Genomic DNA, 25,648 nt, shown 5'->3' with positions numbered 1-25,648 from the left:
CGGCTTGCCGGATACCCCGGAGGCGTCAAGAATACTTGCACCCCCTCTCTGTAGCTATCATAAGACTAAGATAGCCCTACCTGGCAAATAGATAAGCTGCTTTGCTTCTAAGATCAGTACCTAGTACTGCTCTATTAGTGATCATGCTGTCTCTTTGCATTCTTCTATTTCCAGCATGCTATGTGCATCTTAGCACGGCTGGTTGCCAGAAGCAGTTACCCTTAATGAGACCTTCTGGCTCTTATCTGGGAACCGAATGAATTCGATCCCAACCTTGTCCTTGGCTTTCCATGGAGTTCCAACATAATGGGAATCCTAGGAAACTATATCCAATGATCTCGGTCATTTGGATTATCCCAGGACCAAGCCTATGGTAACCAGCCGGGCGAGATGCATGGAGCGTGTTCTCCTTTACTGTTTCACTCTCTATGCATCACACCTTATATAAGTTAAAATTAATGATTAATATTAACTTAATTTAAGAGCCATTCCTATGACTCCCCCATACTCATTTTCTCTTTCTTCCACAGGAGGAGCAGATGAAGTGCGATTTCGCATACTGTGCCGTGAAACGCTCCCAGTTTTACGGACATACGGCGTGCAGGACTCACGCCCCTTGCTCAGACAAGAGAGGGGATTGGAAGTTCTGGAATCCACTGGATTGTACGGTCTGCCAGGCCTACCTAGTTGAGGCCTTCCATAACCCTCCCTCAGCGGAGGTTAGAGACATTGCTCGTGAGAAACTGCGCAAGTGGGTGCGTGGTTTTCAGAGGAATGCCACTGGACCGTACCTGGCCACCGAAGAACTGAGGTCCCTGCTGTTCCCTAAGGCCTCCCCTGATTCAGTGGTTCCAAAGGAAGCAATCCCCACTGTCCAAATTACGGTGGAACCTGATGTGGTCATGGCTCAGTCCATGCACGAGTGTCGCCTAGATTCCGAAGAGGATGAACAGATCTCTGACGTCTCGGAAGACACGGAGAAGACGCTTATGGCTCAAGGAGCCGAAGAGGACGAAGACAAGGTGGAATACACCGAGTCGGAGATTGGAGCTACTCCCTCGTCCATCCCTCCGCCTACTCCTACACCGACGGATGTGTCCATTCCGTCTACCTCCTCGACCCCGGATCCTTCTTCCTCTACACAAGAACTGATCCGACTGATTAGAGCTGTCATGGACGACAGACTGAAGGAGAACCAGGAGTCCATCAGGTCTATGATTGGATCCAGAGAACCGAAGAAGATCTCGGTTAAGGATCTCCCAGCTTGCTCTCATGCCAACCCGTGGAGGTATGCAGAGCATATGGTTATTGCGACCGGCAGGATCTTTGTTAGTGACAAAATCGGCACGGTCCCGTTGGAAGATGTGGAATTCTTCCCAAGCTTCGAGGCCTACCCGGACTGTTACGTCCGGCTTCGTTCTGAACCTGCCTCGAAGGAGGAGACCGAACCTAAGGAAGAGATAGTGTTCGATCTCGCAAAGGCCCAGGCTATGCTAGCCTCCGCATTTAAGAGCAGGGGCTTTACCTGCTCTAAGCTTCCTGCCTTGAGCAAGAAGCATCCTACTTATGTCGCTCCCGACACTGCGATTCTTCCATTTTTGGAAAAGGCCTTGGCTGCATGCCTTAAGGCGGCGGAAGAAGGGAAACCCTGCCCTGCACTGGAGGAGTGCAGACCCTTCTCCATCGTAACGCCCCCTGACACTAGACAATGGAAAGATGTCCAACATACTTTCGTTGTGGGTAGGCTCGATCCTGACGTTGCCGGACGTCAGTTTAATGAAGACCTCCCTAAGCTCAATGATCACCTCCTTCGCCGGGAACAAGACACGAAGGAGAGGCTTGCAGCGTCTCTTTCTCATCAAGTCCAACTTGAAGTTATGGCCTGTGACACAGCAGTACCCGATCACTACATGGTACTGGCCAAATCCCACTTACTGACGGTAATGAAGGACTTGTACCATTTCATAAAGGCTCGTAGAGCCTGTCGTGAATTCGTGTTTGTCGGTGCCACCGTGAAACACGAACCCCGGAGGCTGATTTCCTCCAACATCTGGGGAAAGCACCTGTTTCCTTCGGACCTTGTCAAGGAAATAACGGACAGAGCCGCCACGGAGAATAGGAACCTTCTCCACAAGTGGGGCATGTCCAGGAAAAGGAAAACCTCTCAGGACGATGGACCTCAGCCTAAGAGGAAACCTCAGAAACCGAAACCCCAGCAACGTCAACAAAGACGTCAGTTTCCGGGACCCGCTACCTCCCAAGTGGTTGCCCAACCACAACAGACCTTTCAATTGGTCCCCCAACCGGTGTTGTCACAGTCACCGGTCTTCACCCCTACCTTTGAACAGCCATCCACTACCTTTCATGCCAGAGGTAGAGGCTCGTCCAGGGGTGCAAGCAGAGACGCCTCTCGTCGTCCCTCCAGAGGTAGAGGAGGAAAGGGAGCTAGCGGCCGAGGCAACAAGTCCTCGGGACACCAGAAGCAATGAAGTGCTTCCGGTGGGAGGAAGACTCCGCCAATTCCAGGATCGTTGGACCTTCGATCCTTGGGCACACAGCATCATCAAGAACGGTCTAGGCTGGAGTTGGGTGCAACCACCCCCAATCTTCCAGCGGTTCTTCCAACAATCGACCCCCATTCTGGAAGAATATGTTCTAGACCTCTTGAACAAGAAGGTGATAAGGAAGGTAAAGTCCACCAGGTTCCAAGGGAGACTGTTTTGCGTTCCCAAGAAGGACTCAGACAAGCTCAGAGTCATTCTGGACTTATCCCCCCTCAACAAGTTCATAGAGAACAACAAATTCAAGATGCTGACGCTTCAACAAATAAGGACCCTTCTGCCTCAAGGTTCCTACACGGTCTCTATAGACCTGGCGGATGCCTATTGGCACATTCCAATGAACCATCACGCTTCCTCCTACCTAGGATTTCGACTCCAAAGGAAAAGCTACGCCTTCCGGGCCATGCCATTCGGCCTCAATGTGGCCCCTCGGATCTTCACGAAGCTGGCAGACGCCATAGTACAACAGCTCCGCCTAAGAAACGTCCAGGTGATGGCCTACCTCGACGACTGGCTAGTCTGGGCTCCATCGCCCGAAGAGTGTACAAAGTCTTGCGACGAAGTTACCCAGTACCTAGAACACCTGGGATTCAAGATCAACGAGAAGAAATCTCGCCTCTCTCCGGCTCAGAAGTTTCAGTGGCTGGGAATCCACTGGAATCTTCAGTCACACCGCCTTTCCATCCCCCAGAAGAAAAGGAAGGAAATAGCAGGGTCTGTCAAGCGACTACTGAAATCCAAACGCATTTCAAGACGACAGCAGGAACGAGTTCTAGGCTCTCTACAATTCGCCTCGGTGACAAACCCAGTGCTTCGTGCACAGCTAAAGGATGCCGCGGGAGTCTGGAGACGATCGGCATCCATCGCTCGAAGAGACCTCAAGAGACGGCTTCCAAACAGACTTCGACGCCTCCTAAAGCCGTGGTCGGAAGCAATGGCCCTGAAAAGGTCCATTCCTCTCCAACACCCTCCTCCTTCACTCAACATCCACACGGATGCCTCACTGGAGGGCTGGGGAGGTCACTCCCACCTGAAACAAGCTCAAGGGACCTGGTCTCCACTATTCAAGACGTTCCACATAAACATCTTGGAGGCCATGGCGGTCCTTCTTACTCTGAAGAAGCTATCCCCGCCGCCCTCGATCCACATCCGTCTAACCCTAGACAACTCGGTGGTAGTTCGTTGTCTCAATCGCCAAGGCTCAAGATCGCCCCAGATAAATCAGGTGCTTCTCCCAATCTTCCGTCTGGCGGAGAAGAAGAAGTGGCACCTGTCTGCAGTTCACCTACAAGGATTCCGCAACGTGACAGCGGATGCTCTATCTCGGACAAACCCGATAGAGTCGGAATGGTCTCTAGACGCAAGATCATTCTCCTTCATCTCTCATCAAGTCCCAGAACTTCAGATAGATCTCTTTGCAACGAGCGACAACAATCAACTTCCTCTGTACGTAGCCCCGTACGAGGACCCCAAGGCAGAAGCGGTGGACGCCATGTCACTGGACTGGAACAGATGGTCCAAGATATACCTGTTCCCTCCCACCAACCTTCTGTTGAAAGTCCTCTCCAAACTGAGAACCTTCAAAGGGACAGCGGCCCTAGTGGCTCCCAAGTGGCCCCGGAGCAACTGGTACCCCCTGGTCCTGGAGCTGCAGCCCAAGCTGATCCCTCTCCCGGGCCCAGTTCTCTCTCAACAAGTACAGAAGTCGACTGTCTTCGCTTCATCATCGAAAATCAAGGACCTTCATCTCATGATTTTCTCTCCCTTGCCGCAAAGAAGAGGTTTGGGATCTCGAAGAAAAGTCTAGACTTCCTAGAGGAATACAAGACCGTATCCACGAGACGGCAATATGAATCATCCTGGAAGAAATGGGTCTCCTTTGTTAAAGCAAAAAATCCTAAAGAAATCACCATTGATTTCTGCATGTCCTTCTTCATTCACCTTCATGGACAAGGATTAGCAGCCAATACGATTTCGACCTGCAAATCGGCTTTGACTAGACCAATTCTATACGCTTTCCAAATTGATCTGTCCAGCGACATCTTTAACAAACTGCCGAAAGCATGTGCTCGCCTACGCCCAGCACCCCCTCCGAAACCGATCTCCTGGTCACTAGACAAGGTGCTCCATTTCGCCTCCAACTTGGACAACGATTCATGCCCCCTCAAGGATCTGACTCAGAAAGTTATATTTTTATTTGCTCTCGCCTCGGGAGCTCGAGTCAGCGAAATAGTGGCATTATCAAGAGAAGAGGGACACATCCTGTTTGCTGATTCAGGAGAAGTGACCCTCTCCCCTGATCCGACGTTTCTCGCCAAAAATGAATTACCCACCAAAAGATGGGGCCCTTGGAGAATATGCCCCCTGAAGGAGGATGTCTCTCTATGTCCAGTAGAGAGCCTCAAGGTCTATCTTCGCAGAACTTCAAACTTTGGTGGAGGCCAACTCTTCAAAGGAGAAACATCGGGCAGCGACCTGTCACTGAAACAATTAAGAGCGAAAATCACCTACTTCATTCGCAGAGCGGATCCGAACAGTACACCCGCTGGTCATGATCCTAGAAAAGTGGCATCTTCTCTGAACTTCTTTCAGAGCATGGACTTTGAGAGCCTTAAAAACTTTACGGGCTGGAAGTCCTCGCGAGTTTTCTTTAAACATTATGCGAAACAAGTGCACGAAATCAAACATTTTGTGGTAGCCGCAGGTAGTGTTATGAAACCTGCACCTAACTCTGCGTAGAACAGTGAGTTATTTGGGACTCTAACTCTTCGGGTGCCTATGTTGACCCTCGAGTGATTCATAGTGATGTCTAAAAACACTTAGTGCTTTTATAACTGTTCTTATCCCAGGTGAAATGTCATAGTGTTACACAAGTGCCGCATGCCTTGAGCATGATGTGTTATTTAAAGACTTGCGTTCCTCGAGAACGAGTACCTACTAATCCTGAAATTCCCTTTCAGATTCAAGAGCAAGCCTTTATTTCTATGTACATTATTATTACTGTAAATGAACTTTACTTGTGCTGTAAATTATTTAATTTCTGCATTGTGAAATAAAATTTCTATTTTATTACTTATGCGTCTCTTTCAGCTCCTACTTACTATGAAATACATACTGTCATAGTTTTATTTACTCCTCCTTTCTTATGGTCATGAAGAATTTAAGATGTCCATTCCTAAATTATATTCAACTTGCCTCAGTAAGGTTCCTACACGAATACTTACTTCTGATAATCAGGAGATGAACTCTACGCACAGTGCCCAACCACCACTGGCCTACTTCAGAATGTTCCTATACAAATATCAAACATTCTGCTTCATCTCTAAGCTTTTAAAAAGTTCTTCTGTCAAGATGAATAGCCCTTCAATACCACTTTGACGTCGGCATAGCCCATGGGAACTTCCTACCAATGGGGGACAGGATATTTCGTTCCTATGGTTCTTACCTAAGATTACTTTGCTGTTTTGTCAATGCCTAGGCACTTAACTCTGGGGGAAAATCTACCACGATACATTGATTCTCTGGTACTCTTCCATCAGGACGCCATGGCTTGAGCCCAAAAAACGGATTTTGAGCGAAGCGAAAAATCTATTTTTGGGTGAGATAGCCATGGCGTCCTGATGGACCCTCCCTACTACTTCGTTCAGTTTGCTCCCACCCTACACAATTGTATCATGGTGATGGGCAGCAACTGGCGCCAGGATAAAGACGCGCGTGACGTCATTAGAGCAATGGCGTCCGTTTGTTTACGTCTCGAGTATCAGTAGTAGCCACGAGTGAGATTAGCTGTGGAACGGCTCCCAGCTATTCTCAGCCCTTACACACCGAAGCGTTAACTCTGTTCGGGGTGGAGATAGCTATGTGGCACGACCAGACATGCGTGTCCCCTGTTGTATTACGATGTCTTAAAGGGAAACCTTTGAGATACTCGCTCCAGAAGTTAGAATTCTGTGATAACCTGTGGTTAAATTCTCTGGGAATATCTTAGTAGTCTTATACCCAAGGAAGCTACCAAACAGGAACCTTCCATCAGGACGCCATGGCTATCTCACCCAAAAATAGATTTTTCGCTTCGCTCAAAATCCGTTTTAATGTTTTGTTTATATAGACCTTTCCTGAGAGTAGGCAGTCCTAACTTGGAAACCGAAGTTAATCAACGTTGAGCCCTTTATATCGTAATTAGCTTTTAAAGAGCTAAGGATTTAAAACTTTTTAAATGTAATATTTTATGAAAGAATTTCTTTGATAGTCTTCGTACTGTTTTCAAAGATGAACTAACGTTTAGTTTATTTATGCTACGCAGTTGTTGACGTTCAGGACGTTCAACATGCGCTCTATCGTTACGATAGAGAGAGAGTGTATCACGGTTTCACTTTGCAGTAAGAGTAAATCGATTCTGACGTTTTGTTCATTCTTTCTTAGCTTAAATGTTTTAAATTCTATTTTAAAGGAACTTTTTATTTGAAAAACCTTTCAGTTTTTTCCTTTAGTCAAATAACATGTTTTTTTTTTGACGAAATATAATTGGGCTCTTCTCTTAGGTGCGAAATCAAGAGAGAAAGAGAGAGAGAGATAGAGACGGAGGGAGAGAGAGGAGAGAAAACGTTCCGTTCAAGCGGGTAACGTTGTTCTCGAGTTACTCTCGTCCCTAGTCGCTGTACGGGGAGGAAGGATAAAACGTTTTAGTTTTTTTTTATTCTCGTCCCCAGGCTATGTGCGGTGAGAGATTGAAAACGTAGTTATATGAACTAGTGTTTAGTCTCTTTCCCAGCCACTAATTTTTTTATCTTAAAATATGTTTTCTGTTTTTTGCTGGTATTAATGAGCTTGCATTATACGACTGATTTTGCAATTACTACCTTTTAATGAAGGGTAGAATTGCGTGTTTCTGGTAGAAATCAGTAAAAGTTTCGATTTCAGTGAAATAAGTGCAAAACAGAAAATCGAAGTGATAAAGTGATATGCGCAAAGTGTTACAGTGTTGCGTCCGAGGGTTCGTCTGTTCGTGCCTGTCGTTCACCTAGTCCGGGACCTCTTACATGCTCCCAAGCCCAGGGGAGAAGTAATGTCAAACGACTTATGGGTTCGAGAGGCCTTGACCAACGAACAGACATTTTCCCTCTATGGTATCGGGTGTATCTTACCAAGATCTCCCCTACCATAAAACGAGAGAGACGTTGTTTTTCCTCGTCATCCGAAGGCTTTTCGCATAAGAAACCTGTCACAAGGTTTCGAAGCCCTTAAGCGAAAGTCAGTCCTTTCAGGACAGGTCCAGCGTCCTGGTTACAACCATTAGGACAGCTCTGACCCTATGCAGTCATCGGATAACTGCTCGCCGCCTAACAAAAGCGTAACACAGACTCCGAGAGTCTTTTTTTGTAGGCAAAGTGTTGCGGTCACAGACGTTACCCTCGTCTCTTACCACAACCATTTCCGTTGATCCTTAATGGGTTGTATGGCAAGACATGCAGTATATGCTTGCCTCCCTTATGGAAGACTATTCTGCCGATTAGTCCGTTGAGTCTAGCCGTTTATCTCATCGATATCCTGGCTTTCAGCCAACCTAACGTTCCTTTGTGCTTACTGTTGACGTTGGCGTAGCTTAGTCACGTCAGTCAGGTTGTTTAGAACCACACTCGATGCGGTCTCGTGTGGTTTTTCAGCCGCATTTGGACGTTAGGCCACTTGCTGATGCTCCTGTTGACGTTCAAGACGTTCACTAACAATCGGAGTTGACTTGTTTTGACGCTGTGCGTCAACCTCCGCATTCTAGAGTTGTTTTGACTGCTCAGTCTAGGCAGTCAAAGCAGTCTCGAGTGGACGCTGTGCGTCCTCACGCACCTGTTGTGGTTGACAGTTCAGTTGTTGACAGTTCACAGACTGTCAAGCAGTTACATGACGTTGCGTTCTGGTCCGCTACTAATGCACCAGTGAGTGTGGACTCTGCTTGTAAAGCATTGCCACCACGGTAGGTCTCTCCCTTGCTTGAGACTCAGCTTTTATCGGACAAGGTTCCTGTAGATGAGGAAGTTGCTGTTCCCCCTCCTACTGATATTCCCTTGAGGACTGTCAGATGGAGAGGAGCCTAAAGCTGCTTAGCCTCCTATGGACTTTAATTAAATCATGATGATTTTTTTTAAGGATCTTTGTCCGGATCTTTTTGTAACTGCTGCTCCTCGTTCGCCTAAACGTCAGAGCTTACACTAGGCCTAGCTACTTCGAAGCCGTTGTTTTTAAGCTAGTGCTCTCTCGCTCTCCTAGAGAGCTTTACGTTGGCTAGGCGACTGGTTTTTCACCAGGAGGAGTTTGGGGGATACAGCCTTTGCTTTCCCTTCTTTTAAACTGGTTTATAGAGCGAGAGTCTGATATGACACGAGAGAAGTTCTCGGCTTGGGAGTTCCTGCCTCTGCCCAGATAGACTTCTCAATTCTCGTAGACTCTCCCTGGCGCCTGGCCAGGAGACGCTCCAAGTTGTTTACAGGTCAACTTCTCAACTGTTTTCGAGCCTTTGAAGTTTTGCTGTACAATTATGTCACGCATAACAAGGCTTTCAGGGATGGTAAACGGTACCCGCCTCAGTCGCTAACCCCGTCTGTTGCCACACCTGCTCCCGTAGACCCTAAATGGGCTTTGCTGCAAGACATGCAGTCCAAGCTTGCGTCCTTGATAGAGGACTTTAATGCGGAGAAGGTTGCTACCGAACCTTCTGGCCAACAACCTTCCAACCGGTCGGTTGTGCGCCCTGTTGACGATGAGGTAACCTACTCGCGTCTGCCAGTTGAGGTGGTTCCTCCACCGATGCGACCCAGTGTGGGTTGCCAGCCGCACGTTGACGTTAAGCGACGCTCGGAGGTGGTTGTTGACGTTCAGGACGTTCAACAACCAGCAGAGGTGACTTGTTTTGACGCAGCGCGTCAACCTCAGCAACCCGGTAGGGTGTTGACTGCACAACCCAGACGGTCTAGATAGTCTCGGGTTGACGCTGTGCTTCCTCGCGCACCCATGGTTGTTGACAGTTCACAGACTGTGCAGCAGTTCCATGATATTGCGTCCGGCTCCGTCACGCATCCACCAGTGCGACCGGACTCAGCGAGCCAGACGTTGTCCACTCCGTTGCCGTTTCCTCATCAGTTTTCGGATGAGGACGTTGCTGAACAACAAGACGATCAGCCCTCAGAATAGATCAAGCCCTGCTATCCATCCAGAAGATGCTGAAGAAGGAACGCTGCTCAGTCAGGCTGTGGATGAGTCCGGTAGGGACGCTGTCATCCGTGGAACAATTTGTGTCACTAGGAAGACTACACCTCCGTCCTCTTCAATACCATCTAGCTTTTCACTGGAAAAAGGACAAGACGCTAAAAGCGGTCTCGATCCCGGTTTCCGAAAAGATAAAGTCTTGTCTGACTTGGTGGAAGGACAATATCAACCTAAGAGAGGGTCTTCCCCTGGCTGTTCAGACTCCCAACCACGTTCTCTTCTCGGACGCATCGGACGTGGGCTGGGGCGCGACACTAGACGGTCGGGAATGCTCAGGACTGTGGAACTCGAGTCAGAGGAGCATGCATATCAACTGCAAGGAGCTGTTGGCAGTACATCTGGCCTTGAAAAGCTTCAAGTCTCTCCTTCGAGGCAAAGTGGTGGAAGTTAACTCGGACATCACCACGGCCTTGGCGTACATCTCCAAACAAGGAGGTACCCACTCACTGACGTTGTACGAGATCACAAGGGACCTGCTCATCTGGTCAAAAGGTCAAGACATCTCCCTAGTAACGAGGTTCATCCAAGGCGACTTGAACGTCATAGCAGATTGTCTCAGTCGGAAAGGGCAAGTAATTCCAACCGAATGGACCCTCCACAAGGATGTGTGCAAGAGACTTTGGGCCACTTGGGGTAAAACCATCCATAGATCTCTTTGCAACCTCGCTGACCAAGAGGCTTCCAATCTATTGCTCTCCAGTTCCGGACCCAGCAGCAATACATATAGATGCTTTCCTCCTAGATTGGTCACATCTGGATCTCTACGCATTCCCACCGTTCAAGATTGTCAACAAGGTACTGCAGAAGTTCGCCTCTCACGAAGGGACAAGGTTGACGTTAGTTGCTTCCCTCTGGCCCGCGAGAGAATGGTTCACCGAGATACTTCAATGGTTAGTAGACGTTCCCAGTAGTCTTCCTCTAAGGGTAGACCTTCTACGTCAGTCACACGTAAAGAAGGTACTCCAAAGCCTCCACGCTCTTTGTCTGACTGCCTTCAGTCTATCGAAAGACTCTCGAGAGCTAGAGGCTTTTCGAAGGAAGCAGCCAGTGCGATTGCTAGAGCAAGGAGAGCTTCTTCCATTAGAGTCTACCAATCGAAGTGGGAAGTCTTCCGAGACTGGTGCAAGTCAGTTTCTGTATCCTCGACCAGTACCTCTGTAGCTCAAATAGCTGTTTTTCTCTTATACCTGAGAAAAGGACGATCCCTTTCAGCTCCCACTATCAAGGGCTACAGAAGCATGTTGGCATCGGTCTTCCGGCATAGAGGCTTAGATCTTTCCAAACATAAAGATCTGCAAGACCTCCTTAAGTCTTTTGAGACCACCAAGGAGCGTCGTTTGGCTACCCCTGGATGGAATTTAGACGTGGTACTAAGATTCTTCATATCAGACAGGTTGGAGCCGTTACAATCGGCCTCCCTGAAAGATCTCACTCTTAAGACACTTTTCCTGGTATGCTTAGCCTCGGCTAAAAGAGTCAGTGAGATTCATGCCTTCAGCAAGAACATAGGATTTTCGTCAGAAAAAGCCACTTGTTCGCTACAACTTGGTTTTCTAGCCAAAAATGAGCTGCCTTCTCGGCCTTGGCCTAAATCTTTCGATATCCCCAGCTTATCGGAGATCGTAGGCAATGAACTAGAAAGAGTCTTATGCCCTGTTAGAGCTCTTAAGTTCTATTTAAAGCGTACTAAACCTTTACAAGGCCAATCTGAAGCTTTATGGTGTTCAGTTAAGAAACCATCCTTGCCTTTGGCAAAGAATGCTTGGTCAGACTTTATCAGATTGTTAATACGAGAAGCTCATTCACATCTGAGTGAGGAAGACCGAACTTTGCTTAAGGTGAAGACGCACGAAGTTAGAGCTGTAACAACTTCCGTGGCCTTTAAGCAAAATATATCTCTGCAAAGTATAATGGACGCAACCTATTGGAGAAGCAAGTCAGTGTTCGCGTCATTTTACTTGAAAGATGTCCAGTCTCTTTACAAGAACTGCTACACACTGGGACCATTCGTAGCAGCGAGTGCAGTAGTGGGTGAGGGCTCAACCACTACAATTCCCTAATTCCATACCCTTTTAATCTTTCTCTTGAAATGTTTTTATTGTTGTTTTTTGGGTTGTCCGGAAGGCTAAGAAGCCTTTCGCATCCTGGTTGATTTGGCGGGTGGTCAAAGTCATTTCTTGAGAGCGCCTATATTAGGGGTTTTGATGAGGTCCTGTTGTATGGGTTGCAACCCTTGATACTTCAGATCCTAGGGGTCGATCAGCATCCTAAGAGGATCGCAAGGCTCCGTAAGGAAGACGTACTTAAAAGGCAGAGAAATTGTTCAAGTTGACTTCCTTACCAGGTACCTATTTATTTTGTTTTTGTTATTTTGATAACTTCTAAAATGAAATAAAAACTCTTAGCTCATAAAAGTGTAAACATATATTGCTGGTCTCTACCCACCCCCCTGGGTGTGAATCAGCTATATAATCACCGGCTAAGTTAAATATTGAAAAATGTTATTTTGATAATAAAATAAATTTTTGAATATACTTACCCGGTGATTATAAATTAAAGGACCATCCCTTCCTCCCCAATAGAGACTTAGTGGGACGAGGAGAAAATTGAGTCTTTGTTTACACTGAGTACTGGGTATCTGGACGACAGATGGCGCTGTTGGGCACACCTGCAACCTGTGTAGCGATCGCTGGCGAGTTTTTACCGTAGAGTTGTCTGTCGGGCAACAGAGTTGCAGCTATATAATCACCGGGTAAGTATATTCAAAAATTTATTTTATTATCAAAATAACATTTTTCAACTATCATTAATTTCTGGATGCTAAATTTAGTGGAGATTTTACATTTAATGTTTATCATAAATAAATAATAAGAGTTTGGGGACATTATAAAGAGAATAAAGAAAAGTTGAATAAATCCTATACCTATATGAGTAGGATTTATAAGATATAAACTCTTGGGAAGAGTTTAGAGTACAAAGAAATCGTGCAGAAGAAAAGAAATGCAATATAAGAATGGGAGTAAATGGGACCTTTGAGTGAATATTGCTATTTGAATGCAAATTGATGAATACTGGTACAGTATACGTTTTCTAATACGTAAAGGGGAGAGTTTATCTGATAATATATCTAAAAAAATTGTTGGATGGTGTTTGGCACGGCTTGGTGCTCAGAAGCTTGGCAGAGCAGGAACTGGGCATGCGTAGGCTGAGGACTATGCGCCTTCCTGTGCAAGCATATAAGATGATGGGTAGTCTTTGAGCCATGTCATCCATCCCTTTAACACAGGGAATACGCAGAGATGGTCAGTTGATGTTCAGAAAGGAAGGCGAGTTTTCCCCCCGTTCACCTTCACCTGAGCAACAGTGCAGGTGGTTTGGGCTTGAGCAGGACCATTTCCTGGCAGTATGACAGTAGCTACCATCAGTTCAGTCTTCAACCTTTCACGAAATTGCTGGTCACCGATTGAGATGCCAGAGGGTCTGAGATCTGAGCAACAGATGATGATGTCGTTCCTGCATGGGAAAAAGCTACTAGATCTTCTCCTGCAGAAACAAATACATTCAGGGTAATTGTTACTAGGGAAATACTGGATATACACTGTCAGGAGCACTGCAGTGTCACACTTCACAGCAGTTACAGTTACTGGAGTCAACATGGTGGCAACATGGTAATGCCTCGACACACGACACTACATGTACCTTGAACACCTAAAGAGGGCCACAATCTCTCTTGGTGTGAAAGTCATAGATAGTCAGTAGACATGGTTACAGGCTAACCTTAGGGTCAAGCTGGAGTAAATCTCTCACTGGGGAAGGCGTGTACCTCTTTATAGACTATGCCATGCATTGATCAAATGTCTTGAATCTATCATCGCCTCTTTTGTACTTCCATTGGACTGAGACCAAGGAGAATCCGTGAAAAGTCCTTTCAGTGTTCTTTCTCTTCCTCATATTCTTTTGCCACTACTGGGAAGATCATGTCTTACTCTAGTCACAGGGGGAATTCTATAAGCAGTCATGTCTCCTACAAAATGTATGGGGATCTAGAATTGCTTTTTACATAAGTCTACTGTACTTAATTTCTTACTTTAACCTGGGTACTGCGGAAACAAAAGTTTAATCATTTGCGAGAAATGATGAAAAAAAGTAAATCAGACAATGGCTAGGTTAAGTAAAGTTTGGAAATCAAATTGCCTGAAATTACATATAAAAGATTTAGTGAGATCGGTGTTACACTATAGACATAAGTCATGGTACGACAATGAAACAATCTCCAATAGATTTAGTAGATTTGAGAACAAAATCCTCAGAAGGATATTGCGAGTTAAATGGCAGGACAGGATGAGAAATAAAACTAAAAATAGATATTACTATAGTGCCATATGTGGATGAGATCCTGATGAGGGGTAGATGAAGATTGTTTATACATGCTCTTTGTACTCGAGAGTTTAGTTCACCAAACATTCAGCTGGACTCCACAAGGCTCTAGAAGAGTTGGAAGCCCTAGGTCTACATGGCTGAGGACTATGAAGCACAAAGTAGATAATTAATAGAGAATTTTTTAATTAAAATCTCAAGATAGAGACGACTGGCAAAATCTAACCAAGCCCCTTTGCGTCAATAGGTGTAGGAGGAGATGATGATGATGATGAAAATTCAGTAAATAAAAGAAACCTGAAAATGAGGAAAATATTTAAAGACTAAGTCAGTGAAAGGTAGAAAGGGGTCTATATACCATGCTAGGTTGTGTATCTTAACACTCCGTGTTTCCCAATGGTTATATAGGCAGATGAGCAGCCTGGTGGAGTAAAGAAAACCCTCTAAATCTTGATGAGGTCACTGGCATCAGGTTGACGGCAATAGACAAAATGTCTTTTTGGCTTCTACTCCTGATGCCTGGCTGATGATCTTACTGGAATTAGTATGAACTGGCATGGGTCACTTGCCTTGGTTTGGTAGGCACTGCTCATCAAAAGGAACTGGTCATCCTTTGATGAATCAAGCCAATTAATCCTCTATGGAGTCTATCTATCTATCTATCTATCTATCTATCTATCTTTTCAGGAAGAACAGATGAAGTTGGAAGAGGAGTAGGAATGATAGTTACACCAAGAGCAGATAAGGCATTAACTTAGTGGAAAGCTGTAAATAGTAGATTGTTACTTGCAAAGTTTAAATCAAAGCAGTGCCATTTGAGAATTATAGTTTGCTATGCACCAACAAATAATTCCCCTGAAGAAAGGAGAGATGAATACTATGAAGAACTGTAGTGTGTAATAGATGAGATCCCAGATAGAGATATGTTTGTTCCTACACTAAATACAAACCCTCATTCTTTACTATAGGAGATATTCTAGCGCGAGCTGGAAAATACGACAGAAAACCTTAACAAGGTCGTTAACGACCAGGCCGGTAGTTATCCCCCTGTTGGGGGTGGGGGACTGCCGGCCGGTAGCTACCGAGTACCTTCAATCGAATCCTAGCCGTCGCAGTGGTAACACCGCTGCTCCCGCTTTTGTTTAACTGGCAAACTAGGCTTTTAATTGTGGTTTTTTTTTTTTCATTAACTTTTTCTTTTACTCTTTAAATAGATGTAATGTCCTCTAATATGAGAAAGTGTCCCGGGATTCCCCCGAAAACTTGTGGCACATTTATGTCACCACCGGAGGTGGATCCACATTCCCTATGCCCTTCATGCAGAGGTCATAGGTGTGCTGAAGGCTCCCCCTGCCAAGTATGTAAGGAATGGTCACCTACGCAGTGGGATAAGTTCATGAAGAGGAAGAAGAAGAAATCTAAGAAGGATTCGTTACCTCCAGGTTCGCCGTCGAAAGGTAAGGAGTCTCGGGCCTCTTCTTCGGCCTCTCGATCTCTTCCTTGCCTCCTTCCTCTGGGGGGAAGTCAAGGAAGAGCGGCACCATTGACTTAACAACCATTCCTCCAGGGCAGGCGAATCAAGTTGCCCCCCCCCCCCCCCCCCCCCCCCCGTGGTTCTCCTTCGGTGGAAGTGTGGAACCAGTTCCTCGCAGGCAAAGTTTTACCTCGGGTCCCTTCTGTTTTGGAACCCCCGGGAGTTCCGGACCTCGCCGATATCCCGTCAGCTCAATCGACGGCCGCTTAATGTCAGCGGAGGTAATAACGTCAGCTCCTGTGGAGCCTACTTCGCCCCTCGCTTGCATTACTACGAAACAACGTCGCAAGCATGATCATCGCGATACCTCCTCCTCCTCCTCCTCCTCCTCCTCGTCTTCGTCCTCCTTAGAGGATAGGAGAGAGAGAGAGAAGAGGAAAAGGAGAGCTCGCTCTCCTTCGCCAAGACGTTCTCGTCGGAGAGAGAGGCGACATAGGAAGAGACTTCATCGTTCTCGTTCTTCCTCGCCTTCTATCTCTTCACGAAATGTCTCGCCGAGAAGCAATAAGCGCTCTCGTCACAAACATAAGAGGAATACAGTACTGTACTTCCTCGCGCTATCGCTCTGCTTCGCGATCGTCTTCCTCTCACGGGGAATCATCTAGGTGCTATAAGAAGAAGAGCTCTACCAGACATTCGCGCTCTTCTTCACGAGAGAGTTCTCTCAAGCGCAATAAGCGCTCCAGTTGGGGCGAGGTTAAATCTGATCGTGCCCAGAGCGCAACCAAGGAAAGAGAACACTCTGAGCGCAATTCCTCTCCTTCACATTTCTTCGAGGAGCTCAGTTCGCTCTGGGGAAGCGAGAGAGAACACTTCTTCTCGCCGTCGCTTACTATCATCAGAGAGAGAGTGCTCCCGTACGTCAAACTTCCGAGCGCTTAAATCTCCGGACATATCGGTGTTAGGTCATTCACCGCGCCCTCACGTTTTAGACAGAACAACACCCATTCCGGTACTTTCTAATGAATTACGAAATCTGGGCTTTGCGAGAATTTCGGAAGAAGACGCTGGGGTTCAGCCCTCCTCCTCTTCGGCTGAGAACAGAGGAGAAAGGCCAGACCGCCGATCAACGCATTCTCTTATTGAGACAGTACCGTTAACTCGGTCACTTTCGCCTAAACCTTCAACTTCAGGCAGCATCTTGCGCGCGTGGTGCCATCAACCAGCACTCAGCCTTCCTCTGGATTGTCGGCAATGGAGTATGTTACCTCGCCGTTACCTTCAGACATTCGGGCTTCGACCGCCCTCCCTCACGAGGAATTAGCGGGACCTGAGGATTCCTCGGAGGAACAACCATCAAAAAATTTAGAGTCTGACTATCTGAGGGCTCTAAGAGATTTACACCTGTCGCCTCGTCATACCGACGCTCCAGCTTTAGACAGACTATGTCGTCCTCCACCAAACCCTAAGACCAGAATCGAACTTCCCTGGTCTATTCACACTGCAGGCCGTCTGAGGAAGGTCTCGCAGGCGGTCTCGGGGGAAACGAGTTCCTTGAAGTCTCAAGGATCCCATAAACTGCTGCAGTTTCTTTTTTCGAGGCAAAGGCGCTTTTACAAGGTCAGAGACGCCAACCCTTCGTCTCTGACACTAGATCCCCTCACAGCAAGGCTTACACCTGGCTGCTATGCAGAGAGAGACTCTTCCCTTCCAGTCTCCTTTACCGCAGCAGAAGCCTCGACAATGGAAGCAGCGTCAATGTCTCTTCTAGAGGCACTTTCCTGGTTTGACACATGGTCTGGCACAGTGGACTACCTCGCAAGTCACGAGGACCTTTCAAACCAAAATTCCATGCAGTCCCTGCAGGAAGTCCTGGCTGGTAGGGCCAAGACAATGGACTTTCTAACTGCTACGGCTGCAACGATGTTGGGTAACTGGATTCTCAAAAGGAGGGAATCGGTAGTCTCCAGACTGCATAGGAGCATCGGTAAATCTGAGAAATCTGATTTTAGGAACTCTGATCTTCTACAACCTTTCCTCTTCTCTAGACAAGCAGTCTCTTCTACCTTAGAGACTTGGAGGAAGGAGACGCAGGACACTGCAATGCAAAAGGCTGCTTCTTTTCGTCCACTGCAACAGCAGCCAACTCCACAACCCAAGGCAACAATCGCAACTCCACTGCCAGCCAAGAACCTCAGCCGCCCCTCTTTTACACCCAAACCTATGGGCACAGGAAAGTCGGCTCCTCCTAAGGCTAAAGGCAGAGGGAGGAACCCTAGACAGAAATAGGTTCTCGACTCCCCCCTCATAATGCGTAGGGGGTTGCCTGCAGGGGAGTTGGAGGAGGTGGAAAGCTATGGGGGCCATGCAATGGACCATAAGGGTGCTTCGTTGGGGATACCGCATTCCCTTCATAGACTTGCCTCCTCCTCCTAATTCCTCCCCCAATCTCGTCCTCCCAGGTCCCTCGGGATCCCGGGAAACAGCAAGCCCTAGCTCGGGAGATACAGAGCATGCTTCTAAAAGACGCCATTCAAGAAGTCTCCGACTCTTCCCCGGGGTTTTTCCGTCGCCTCTTTCTGGTAGAGAAAGCCTCGGGAGGTTGGAGACCAGTGATAGATCTTTCGACTCTGAACCAGTTCGTGAAGCAGACTCCATTCAAAATGGAGATGGCGTCCTCCGTGACCCAAGCAGTACGTCCATGAGACTTCATGGCATCTGTAGACTTGAGAGATGCTTATTTCCAAGTGCCAATCCATCGCACATCTCGGAAATTCCTACGCTTCCTGGCTCAGGGTCGAATCTTCGAGTTCAAAGTCCTGTGCTTCGGCCTCTCGACCGCCCCACAGGTCTTTACGAAGATCTTCGAACTCGTTTCTTCGTGGGCGCACAAACATGGAATTCGTCTGCTAAGATATCTGGACGATTGGCTACTCCTGGCCTCGTCCAAGGAGCTAGCTCTGGATCATCTGAGAAGACTTCTGAATCTTTGCAAGGATCTGGGGATCCTTGTAAATACAAAGAAGTCTTGCTTAACTCCAACCCAAGTCTTGAACTATCTGGGTATGTCCATCAACACCCAGGCAGGAAGAGTGTTTCCATCGGAAGACAGGCTTCGGAGACTGGATCAGTTCATCGCCCATCTGTTGTCTCCACTACCACCTTCAGCCAAGTCGTGGCAGTGTCTTCTGGGCCATCTTGCCTCTCTGGAAAAACTGGTTCCAGGCGGGAGATCGAAAATGAGAAGTCTCCAATGGCATCTGAAGACCCATTGGTCTCAAAAGTCAGATTCCCCATTCTTGGCAATGGAGGTTCCAAGTCTGGTGCTACAAGATCTTCATTGGTGGTCGACCAGAGAGAACACCCAAAAGGGCATTCCCCTCCAAAACCCGAGTCTGAAGTTAAAACTCTTTTCGGACGCGTCGCTACGGGGATGGGGTTCCCACCTAGGCCCCAAATTAGCATCAGGAGTTTGGTCTATGATAGAGAGTTCTCTCCATATAAACCACCTAGAATTATTAGCTGCCTGGAAAGGCCTAAAATTCTTTGTAGAAGATCTATGCGGATGAGAGGTGGTTCTGATGAGCTATAACTCCACAGCCATCTCGTACATCAACAAGCAAGGGGGTACTCTGGCAAGAGACCTCTGTCTGTTAGCAGTCCAGGTCTGCCAGTGGGCAGAAAGCTACAACATTTCTCTTTCCGCCAGGTTTATTCCGGGCCTGAGAAACATCGTGGCGGATCAGCTGAGTAACGAAGACAGTAATAGCTTTGTGGGGTTTACCCGCAATAGATCTGTTTGCCACCTCTCTGACTGCGAAACTTCCCCGCTACGGGTCCCCAGTTCCAGACCATCAGGCAGTGATCCAGGATGCCCTCCAACACTCCTGGGACAACCTGGACGCTTATGCCTTCCCTCCCTTTTGCCTGCTCAGAAAAGTGATCAACAAACTCAGGATCTCACAGGACTGCAAGCTAACACTAATAGCTCCGGCTTGGCCAAGCAGAGAGTGGTACGCAGATCTTCTTTCCCTGCTGGTTCAATTGCTGAGGTTCCTGCCTCCAGAACCCCGTCTGTTGACGTAGCCACACAGTGGTATCCCCCACGGGAGAATCCACTTCCTGAAACTTCACGCCTGGAGGCTGTCCAGTCTCTCCTCAGAAGCAGAGGCTTTTCAGGAAAGGTGGCTGAACACATGTCCAGGCACCTGCGCCAATCTTCCACAAACCTCTACCAAGCAAAATGGAGTGTTTGCAGCTTGGTGTAGAGGGCGAGGCATGTCTCCACTCGATCCCTCTCTTCCTTTAGTGGCAGACTTCCTAGTTTACCTCAGGGAGGAGAAACTCCTTTCAGTCTCGACAATTAAGGGCTATCGTTCAGCCTTAAGCCTCATCTGCAGACTGAGAGGAGTTGACCTTTCCACCTCAGAAGATATCACCTTGTTGATTCAAGGTTTTGAGAGATCTTGCCCCCCCAGTGGAGATTAGACCACCACCTTGGGACGTGTCCCTGGTCTTACGCTCCTTAAAGGGACCTCCATATGAGCCCTTAGATAGGGCCTCTGATTTCTTCCTTACCCTTAAGACCGTCTTCCTTATAGCTCTGGCCTCGGCAAAAAGGGTTAGTGAACTTCACGGTCTATCCTACGAAGTCACCCATACTAGAGGATGGGGGGAAGTCTCTCTCAACTTCGTGCCAAGCTTTGTGGCCAAAACCCAGAATCCTTCATCTGCCGATGAGAGGTTTAGAGAATTTCAATTTTCCAGCCTCAATAGGGCGACTCAGGATACTGACCAATTGCTACTGTGCCCAGTCAGGGCGCTAGGAAATACCTGAAGCGCACCAGACCTTTCAGACCACGCCTCCGTTATCTCTTCCTCAGTACCAACAAGGTTAAGAACAGAATCTCTCGCAACACCATCTCTTTCTGGCTCAAGAAAGTTATTGCGAGAGCCATTCACGGAGACCCGGAGGCAGCTCAACCCAAAGCCCATCAAGTTAGGGGAGTGGCTGCCTCGCTGGCGTTTAAGAAGAATTTTTCAGTCTCCCAAGTCTTAAGAGCTTGAGTGTGAAAGCGCCAATCTACATTCACCTCACACTATTTATCAGATGTGACACATAGGTCTCTAAACACCTTTTCTATAGGACCTATTGTGGCAGGTCAGCAGGTGCTGTAACTACCTTTATGCCCTTTCAGGGGACAGTAGCCATTGATCGAGGATTCTGAGTTACACTAGGTTTTAGAAGAACATCCATCTATCTTCTGCTCTTTCTTCTTCCTCCCATCTGGGTAGCCTAGTCTGTGACCAGTTTCGGCTGGACTCATCAATGGAAATAAGGTATGAAACTCATCTGACTCCTATCACAGGGTATAAGTTATATTCGTAGTCACGAGGGTTCCCCTTTTCAAGGTCAGGGGAACCCTTTGTATGAAAGGGTCCTGGTTTTGCTCCCGACCCTCTTCATACTGAAACTTTGGTTTCTACGTATTTACAAAGCTTCAGTCATGCTGGTTTTGGGGATCTACAAAGAAAGTTAATGGGAGACTGTTCATTAATAGAGTCTAGTCTGAGGACTATCTTCTCTTAGAATAGAGAACCCTTTGTCCACCCTGACCTCAAGACTAAGTCTCCTATAGTAAAGAATGAGGGTTTGTATTTAGTTTAGGAACAAATGACAAACTTGTAACAGAGTTTGTATTTTTCCTAACATACAAAACCCGAATTCTTTACTCAAATCTTCCCTCCGTCACCGCCCCCTAATATAGTCCTAGATAGAATCCGATTGAAGGTACTCAGTAGCTACTGGCCGGCAGTCCCCCACCCCCAACAGGGGGATAACTACCTGTCCGGTCGCTAACGACCTTGTTAAGGTTTTCTGCCGTATTTTCCAGCTCGCGCTAGAATATCTCCTATAGTAAAGAATTCGGGTTTGTATGTTAGGAATAATACAAACTCTGTTATGAGTTTGTCATTTTCAGAATATGAACCTGCTGGGAACTGAAATTATTTTCTGAATTTTTTTTTATGTATGAATTCCTTTGGCCCCAAGGTGCACTTCATTTATATCCTTCTACTTGACTATCTTCTCCACTTCCTTTTGTGTATTTTTCTGTCTGACCACTTCTAACCTCTACTGCATAGTGTAACTGCAAGATTTCCCTAGGTTGCATTTAGGTGTAAAATGGCCTCGCCCGCCCAAGTGTCCGGTTATATAGCCCAAATTTATGAATCCATTCCAATAAGTATTCCTATTAGAGCATACCAAATTTTTAAGTAATTTCTTGCCATTACTGATGAACTTTTCACTTTTCAGCTTCGAATGGGGATGACAAGTTGCTGGATGGCTCTACTAAAATAACTTTTAACCTTTTAGACGACGATGCTATTGGTTATCAGATACAAGATGGACTTGAAGAGGAGTTCGCGGTTGTTGGTAAGTGTCTGGAAAAGGGAGAGAAAGAGTACTCTTAGATGGGGTATTTTTTCACTATTTTCCAAATACTTAATTTGGTCTTTAACTATAATGATAATATTGGTTTCATTTAAACTTTTGTTCCTTCACAAAATACAAGCCATCATCCTTTACATAGGAGATCAATAACAGCAAAGCTAGGAATACAGCAGTTATAATTTATAAAAAGGTGTCAACAACTGACAGGTACTGGTAGCAGTGAGGCAACAGCCACCCCCCACTGACGCACTGACAAATCCCTTAGATATCAGCTGTTAGTGAGGATGAACTTTCTCTTACTGGGATATTGGAGGCTTTTCTAACACAATATTTTCTCCTTCTGGCATGTTTGCAACTGCAAGTTTGACTGCTTTTAACTTTGTAATGTCTGCAGAGATGCAGAAGTGCTAGAGTACCACTTCCTTTTTCCACCCCCAATACTCTGTCAACTTTACTCATTTGTTCTCTGGGCACCAATCGAACAAGAGTGGTGACCCATTAACCTTAGAGCAAGCCAAGGATCAATAGGGTCCTTCCGTTTCCCCTAGTGAAATGATGGTGCCTCCTCCTCAGAGGGAGCCTCCCTCTTTTGTGAAATGTGATGTTTCATGTTTGCTGTGGCCCCCATTGAGTATCCATGGTTCCCCTTTAGAGGAGAAGCTACAGCATGCTCTTTCGTCTAGATACCAACTGCTCTTGTTTCAAGAATGTCAGGACTTTTGGGTCTATAGGGAAGTTGTCCCCCATCCACCTTTGGAGTCGTCAAAGAGAGACCTGTCTCCCAGGTGTCTTTCTTGAGGGAAACCCCCTTCTGCCACCCTGAGGACTAACTAAGTACCTGGCCCTTACCCTCGCAGGAGGTTTCCTCCTGCAGAGTACTCTGTATCTTTGAGTGTGCTTGAAGGGTTGTAGCACAACTTCTGGTAGATTCCTTATTTTCGGAGGGGGATCTTAGGCAAGCCTCCCACAGGCGAAAACTACTCTTATCCACCATTAGCGGGATCCTCCAAGGACGACTTGCCCTTTACTAGACGAGCTTCTTCCAGGGGATCCTCATCCAATCACGCCTCAGCCAGAAGCAACAACCAGACGAGCTTCGCCATTGCACGCCTCAACCAGAGGCAACAACCAGATTAGCCTCGACCAGAAGCACCTCACCCCAGTATGCCTCATACTCTAGATACGCTTCTTCCAGGAGCAGCTGGACCAAAACCTCCAGATACCAAGGGGGTGATTTGACTCTGACTCAACCTGCTCAAAGTCCTTCTGTGTATTTGGAGGGTTAACAGTTTCTGAGAAGCTCTATTGTCTCCTCTAAGGGCTGGAAGGCAATTATTGACCACCTCTGTCAATCACCGGGTAGCTTTAGACCTTGTCTGGAGCTTCTTTGGTCCATCTGGGCCATTGAAGTGTTACTGTAAACAGGGCGAGTGCCCAAGTTTCCAGAGAAAGACTTCTTGAAGGCAGGAAGATCCTCCCACTTGATTCCTGCATCCTTTGTGAAGCAAAAGTAGTATTACCACACTTGGAATGCGCTCCCTCTGGATCCAGCGGTATGTACCTTGACACAAGGTGTTTCGACAGACTAGCTGCCGCATCGTCTATCTCCTTCTCAGTGGAAGAAGCGTCGGGCTTGGAAGCCATGGCCATGGTAACTATGGAAGTGTCCTTTTGTTTTGACCACTGGTCAGGAATTGTTAAACAGTTAGGTGACACAAATGACTTGTCTGACCCTGACAAGAAGCAAGCCCTTAAAGACATTGTTTTGATAGGAGAAAGGGTGGTCAAGTTCCTGATGACCAGGTAGCCAATCATTGGGATAATCATCTAGACGCCTTGACTTCGAAGTTTCATAAGCAGATAGGCAGCCGAGAAAGATTTAATCTGTGTAACTCCTCCGTTAAGGTCCCTGGCCATTTTCCACTAGTAGAGGTAGAAGCTGCAATAGAAAAATGGAGAAAGGATAGCCAGGACACTTACATAGAGCTGTCGTTTTGATTACCACGAGCCTCCACCTCAGGTCAGGCTAAAGTGACTTAACGGCCATCACAGCCCCGTAGAATAGCTCGGAAGGGTGGCACCCTACCTCGTGTCTTTATCTTCAAAGAGGCTCCAAACAGCCCTTTTCTGCCTCTAAGAACCAAGACGGTAGTAAAGGCAGGGGAAAAGGTTGAGAACAATAACTCTGTTGGGGGTAGGCGGGGCATTCCTTCCACTACATCACCAGGGGGTGGTGGCCTGCATGCCATTTAGAGGAGGTGGTGGCATCACTGAGCAGAAAGATGGACCTTAGAGGTTATTCAATCTGGATACCTCCTCCCTTTTCTCAGCTCTCCCTCTCCTCTGATTCCATCACTGGTGATATCGTCATCTTTTCACCAGTGATCATCGAAAGACCAGTCAACTATTTCTTCTAGAGAAGGATTTTGGATGCTGGAGACCAGTCGTTGACCTCTTAGCCAGGAAAGAGTTTGTGCCACAAACTCCTTTCAAGATGGAGATTGTAGCCATGGTCAGACAGGCGATCAGTCCTTAGGATCTGAAAGATGCTTACTTCCAGATCCCAATCCATTGATCCACCAGAAAGTACTTACAAGTATTAGTAGCCAGCAGAGTACTCCATTTCGGGATACATCTTCGGCCTTTTAACAGCTCCTCAAGTGTTCACAAGTGTCTTCACTCTGGTTTTGGCAAGGGCACATACTAATTGCATTTGTCTTTCATTACCTGGTCGACTGACTGATTCTGGCAGACTCTGAGGACACCTTTCCCTATCACTGAGAGAGGCTTCTTTTGTAAGAAGTCTGTACTTGTGCGCTAGTGGAGACTTATCTAGGAATGGATGTAGACATAGTCCTTAGGAAAATTTATCCACAAGAGGACAAGATGTCCTATCTACGAAAGGTAGCTCTCCCCTTCCTTTGACAGTTTCATCTGCCAGCACATAAGAGGGAGAAATTACTAGGGTACCTGACATCCTGATAGAGCTTAGCATACGTCAGTCGTCTTTACCTTCAGAATCTTCAATGTGAGTCAAAAGGGTGTTGATCCCAACATGTAGACCATCCTCTCTCATGGTACCATTAGGGGAAGAGTCTGTATTGGGACCTTCAATTCTGGTTAGAAGAGTCGAACCTCCTAAAGAGTTGCTTACCCTTAACGTCTCCTCCAGAGTTCCTGTTATTCACGGATGCATCCAATGAATGTTGGGGAGCTCACCTTCGTTAACATATGGTATCAGGCTTCTGGTCCAAGCAAGAACACCAAGAACATATAAATATCCTAGAGCAGGGAGCAGCCTTTCTAGTTCTCAAGCATTTTTGCCTTCTAACAGTTCACTCATTGGTGTTGAGGAGAAGCAACACCACCATTGTGACCTAAGTAAGAAAACAAGAAGGTACCGTGTTGCTGCAACTATGCCATCATGCAGTAGAGACTCAAGTGGGTGGAACTCGACTCGTATTTCGCTGACAGCCCGCTTCATTTCAAGCAAAAGGAACTTTGTGGTGAACAAGGTGAGCAGGA

General features: G+C 46.9%; 1 protein-coding gene across 8 annotated transcripts in view; it reads left to right on the top strand.

Moving 5' to 3' along the window:
• LOC137617188 (uncharacterized) overlaps window positions 1–25,648 on the top strand; it is a 125,638-nt gene that overhangs the window by 22,369 nt on the left and 77,621 nt on the right. For all 8 annotated transcript variants that reach the window (XM_068347071.1, XM_068347072.1, XM_068347073.1 and 5 more), the window contains exon 3: window positions 21,986–22,105. In XM_068347071.1, the coding sequence (XP_068203172.1) occupies window positions 21,986–22,105 (120 nt within the window). The remainder of the gene's footprint in view (window positions 1–21,985; window positions 22,106–25,648) is intronic.

The sequence above is a fragment of the Palaemon carinicauda genome, chromosome 23 (assembly GCF_036898095.1).
Source record: "Palaemon carinicauda isolate YSFRI2023 chromosome 23, ASM3689809v2, whole genome shotgun sequence".
In the NCBI taxonomy this organism is placed as follows: Eukaryota; Metazoa; Arthropoda; class Malacostraca; order Decapoda; family Palaemonidae; genus Palaemon; species Palaemon carinicauda.
The sequence above is the reverse complement of the archived record's forward strand: the minus strand, read 5'-3'. Positions and strand labels throughout refer to the sequence as shown.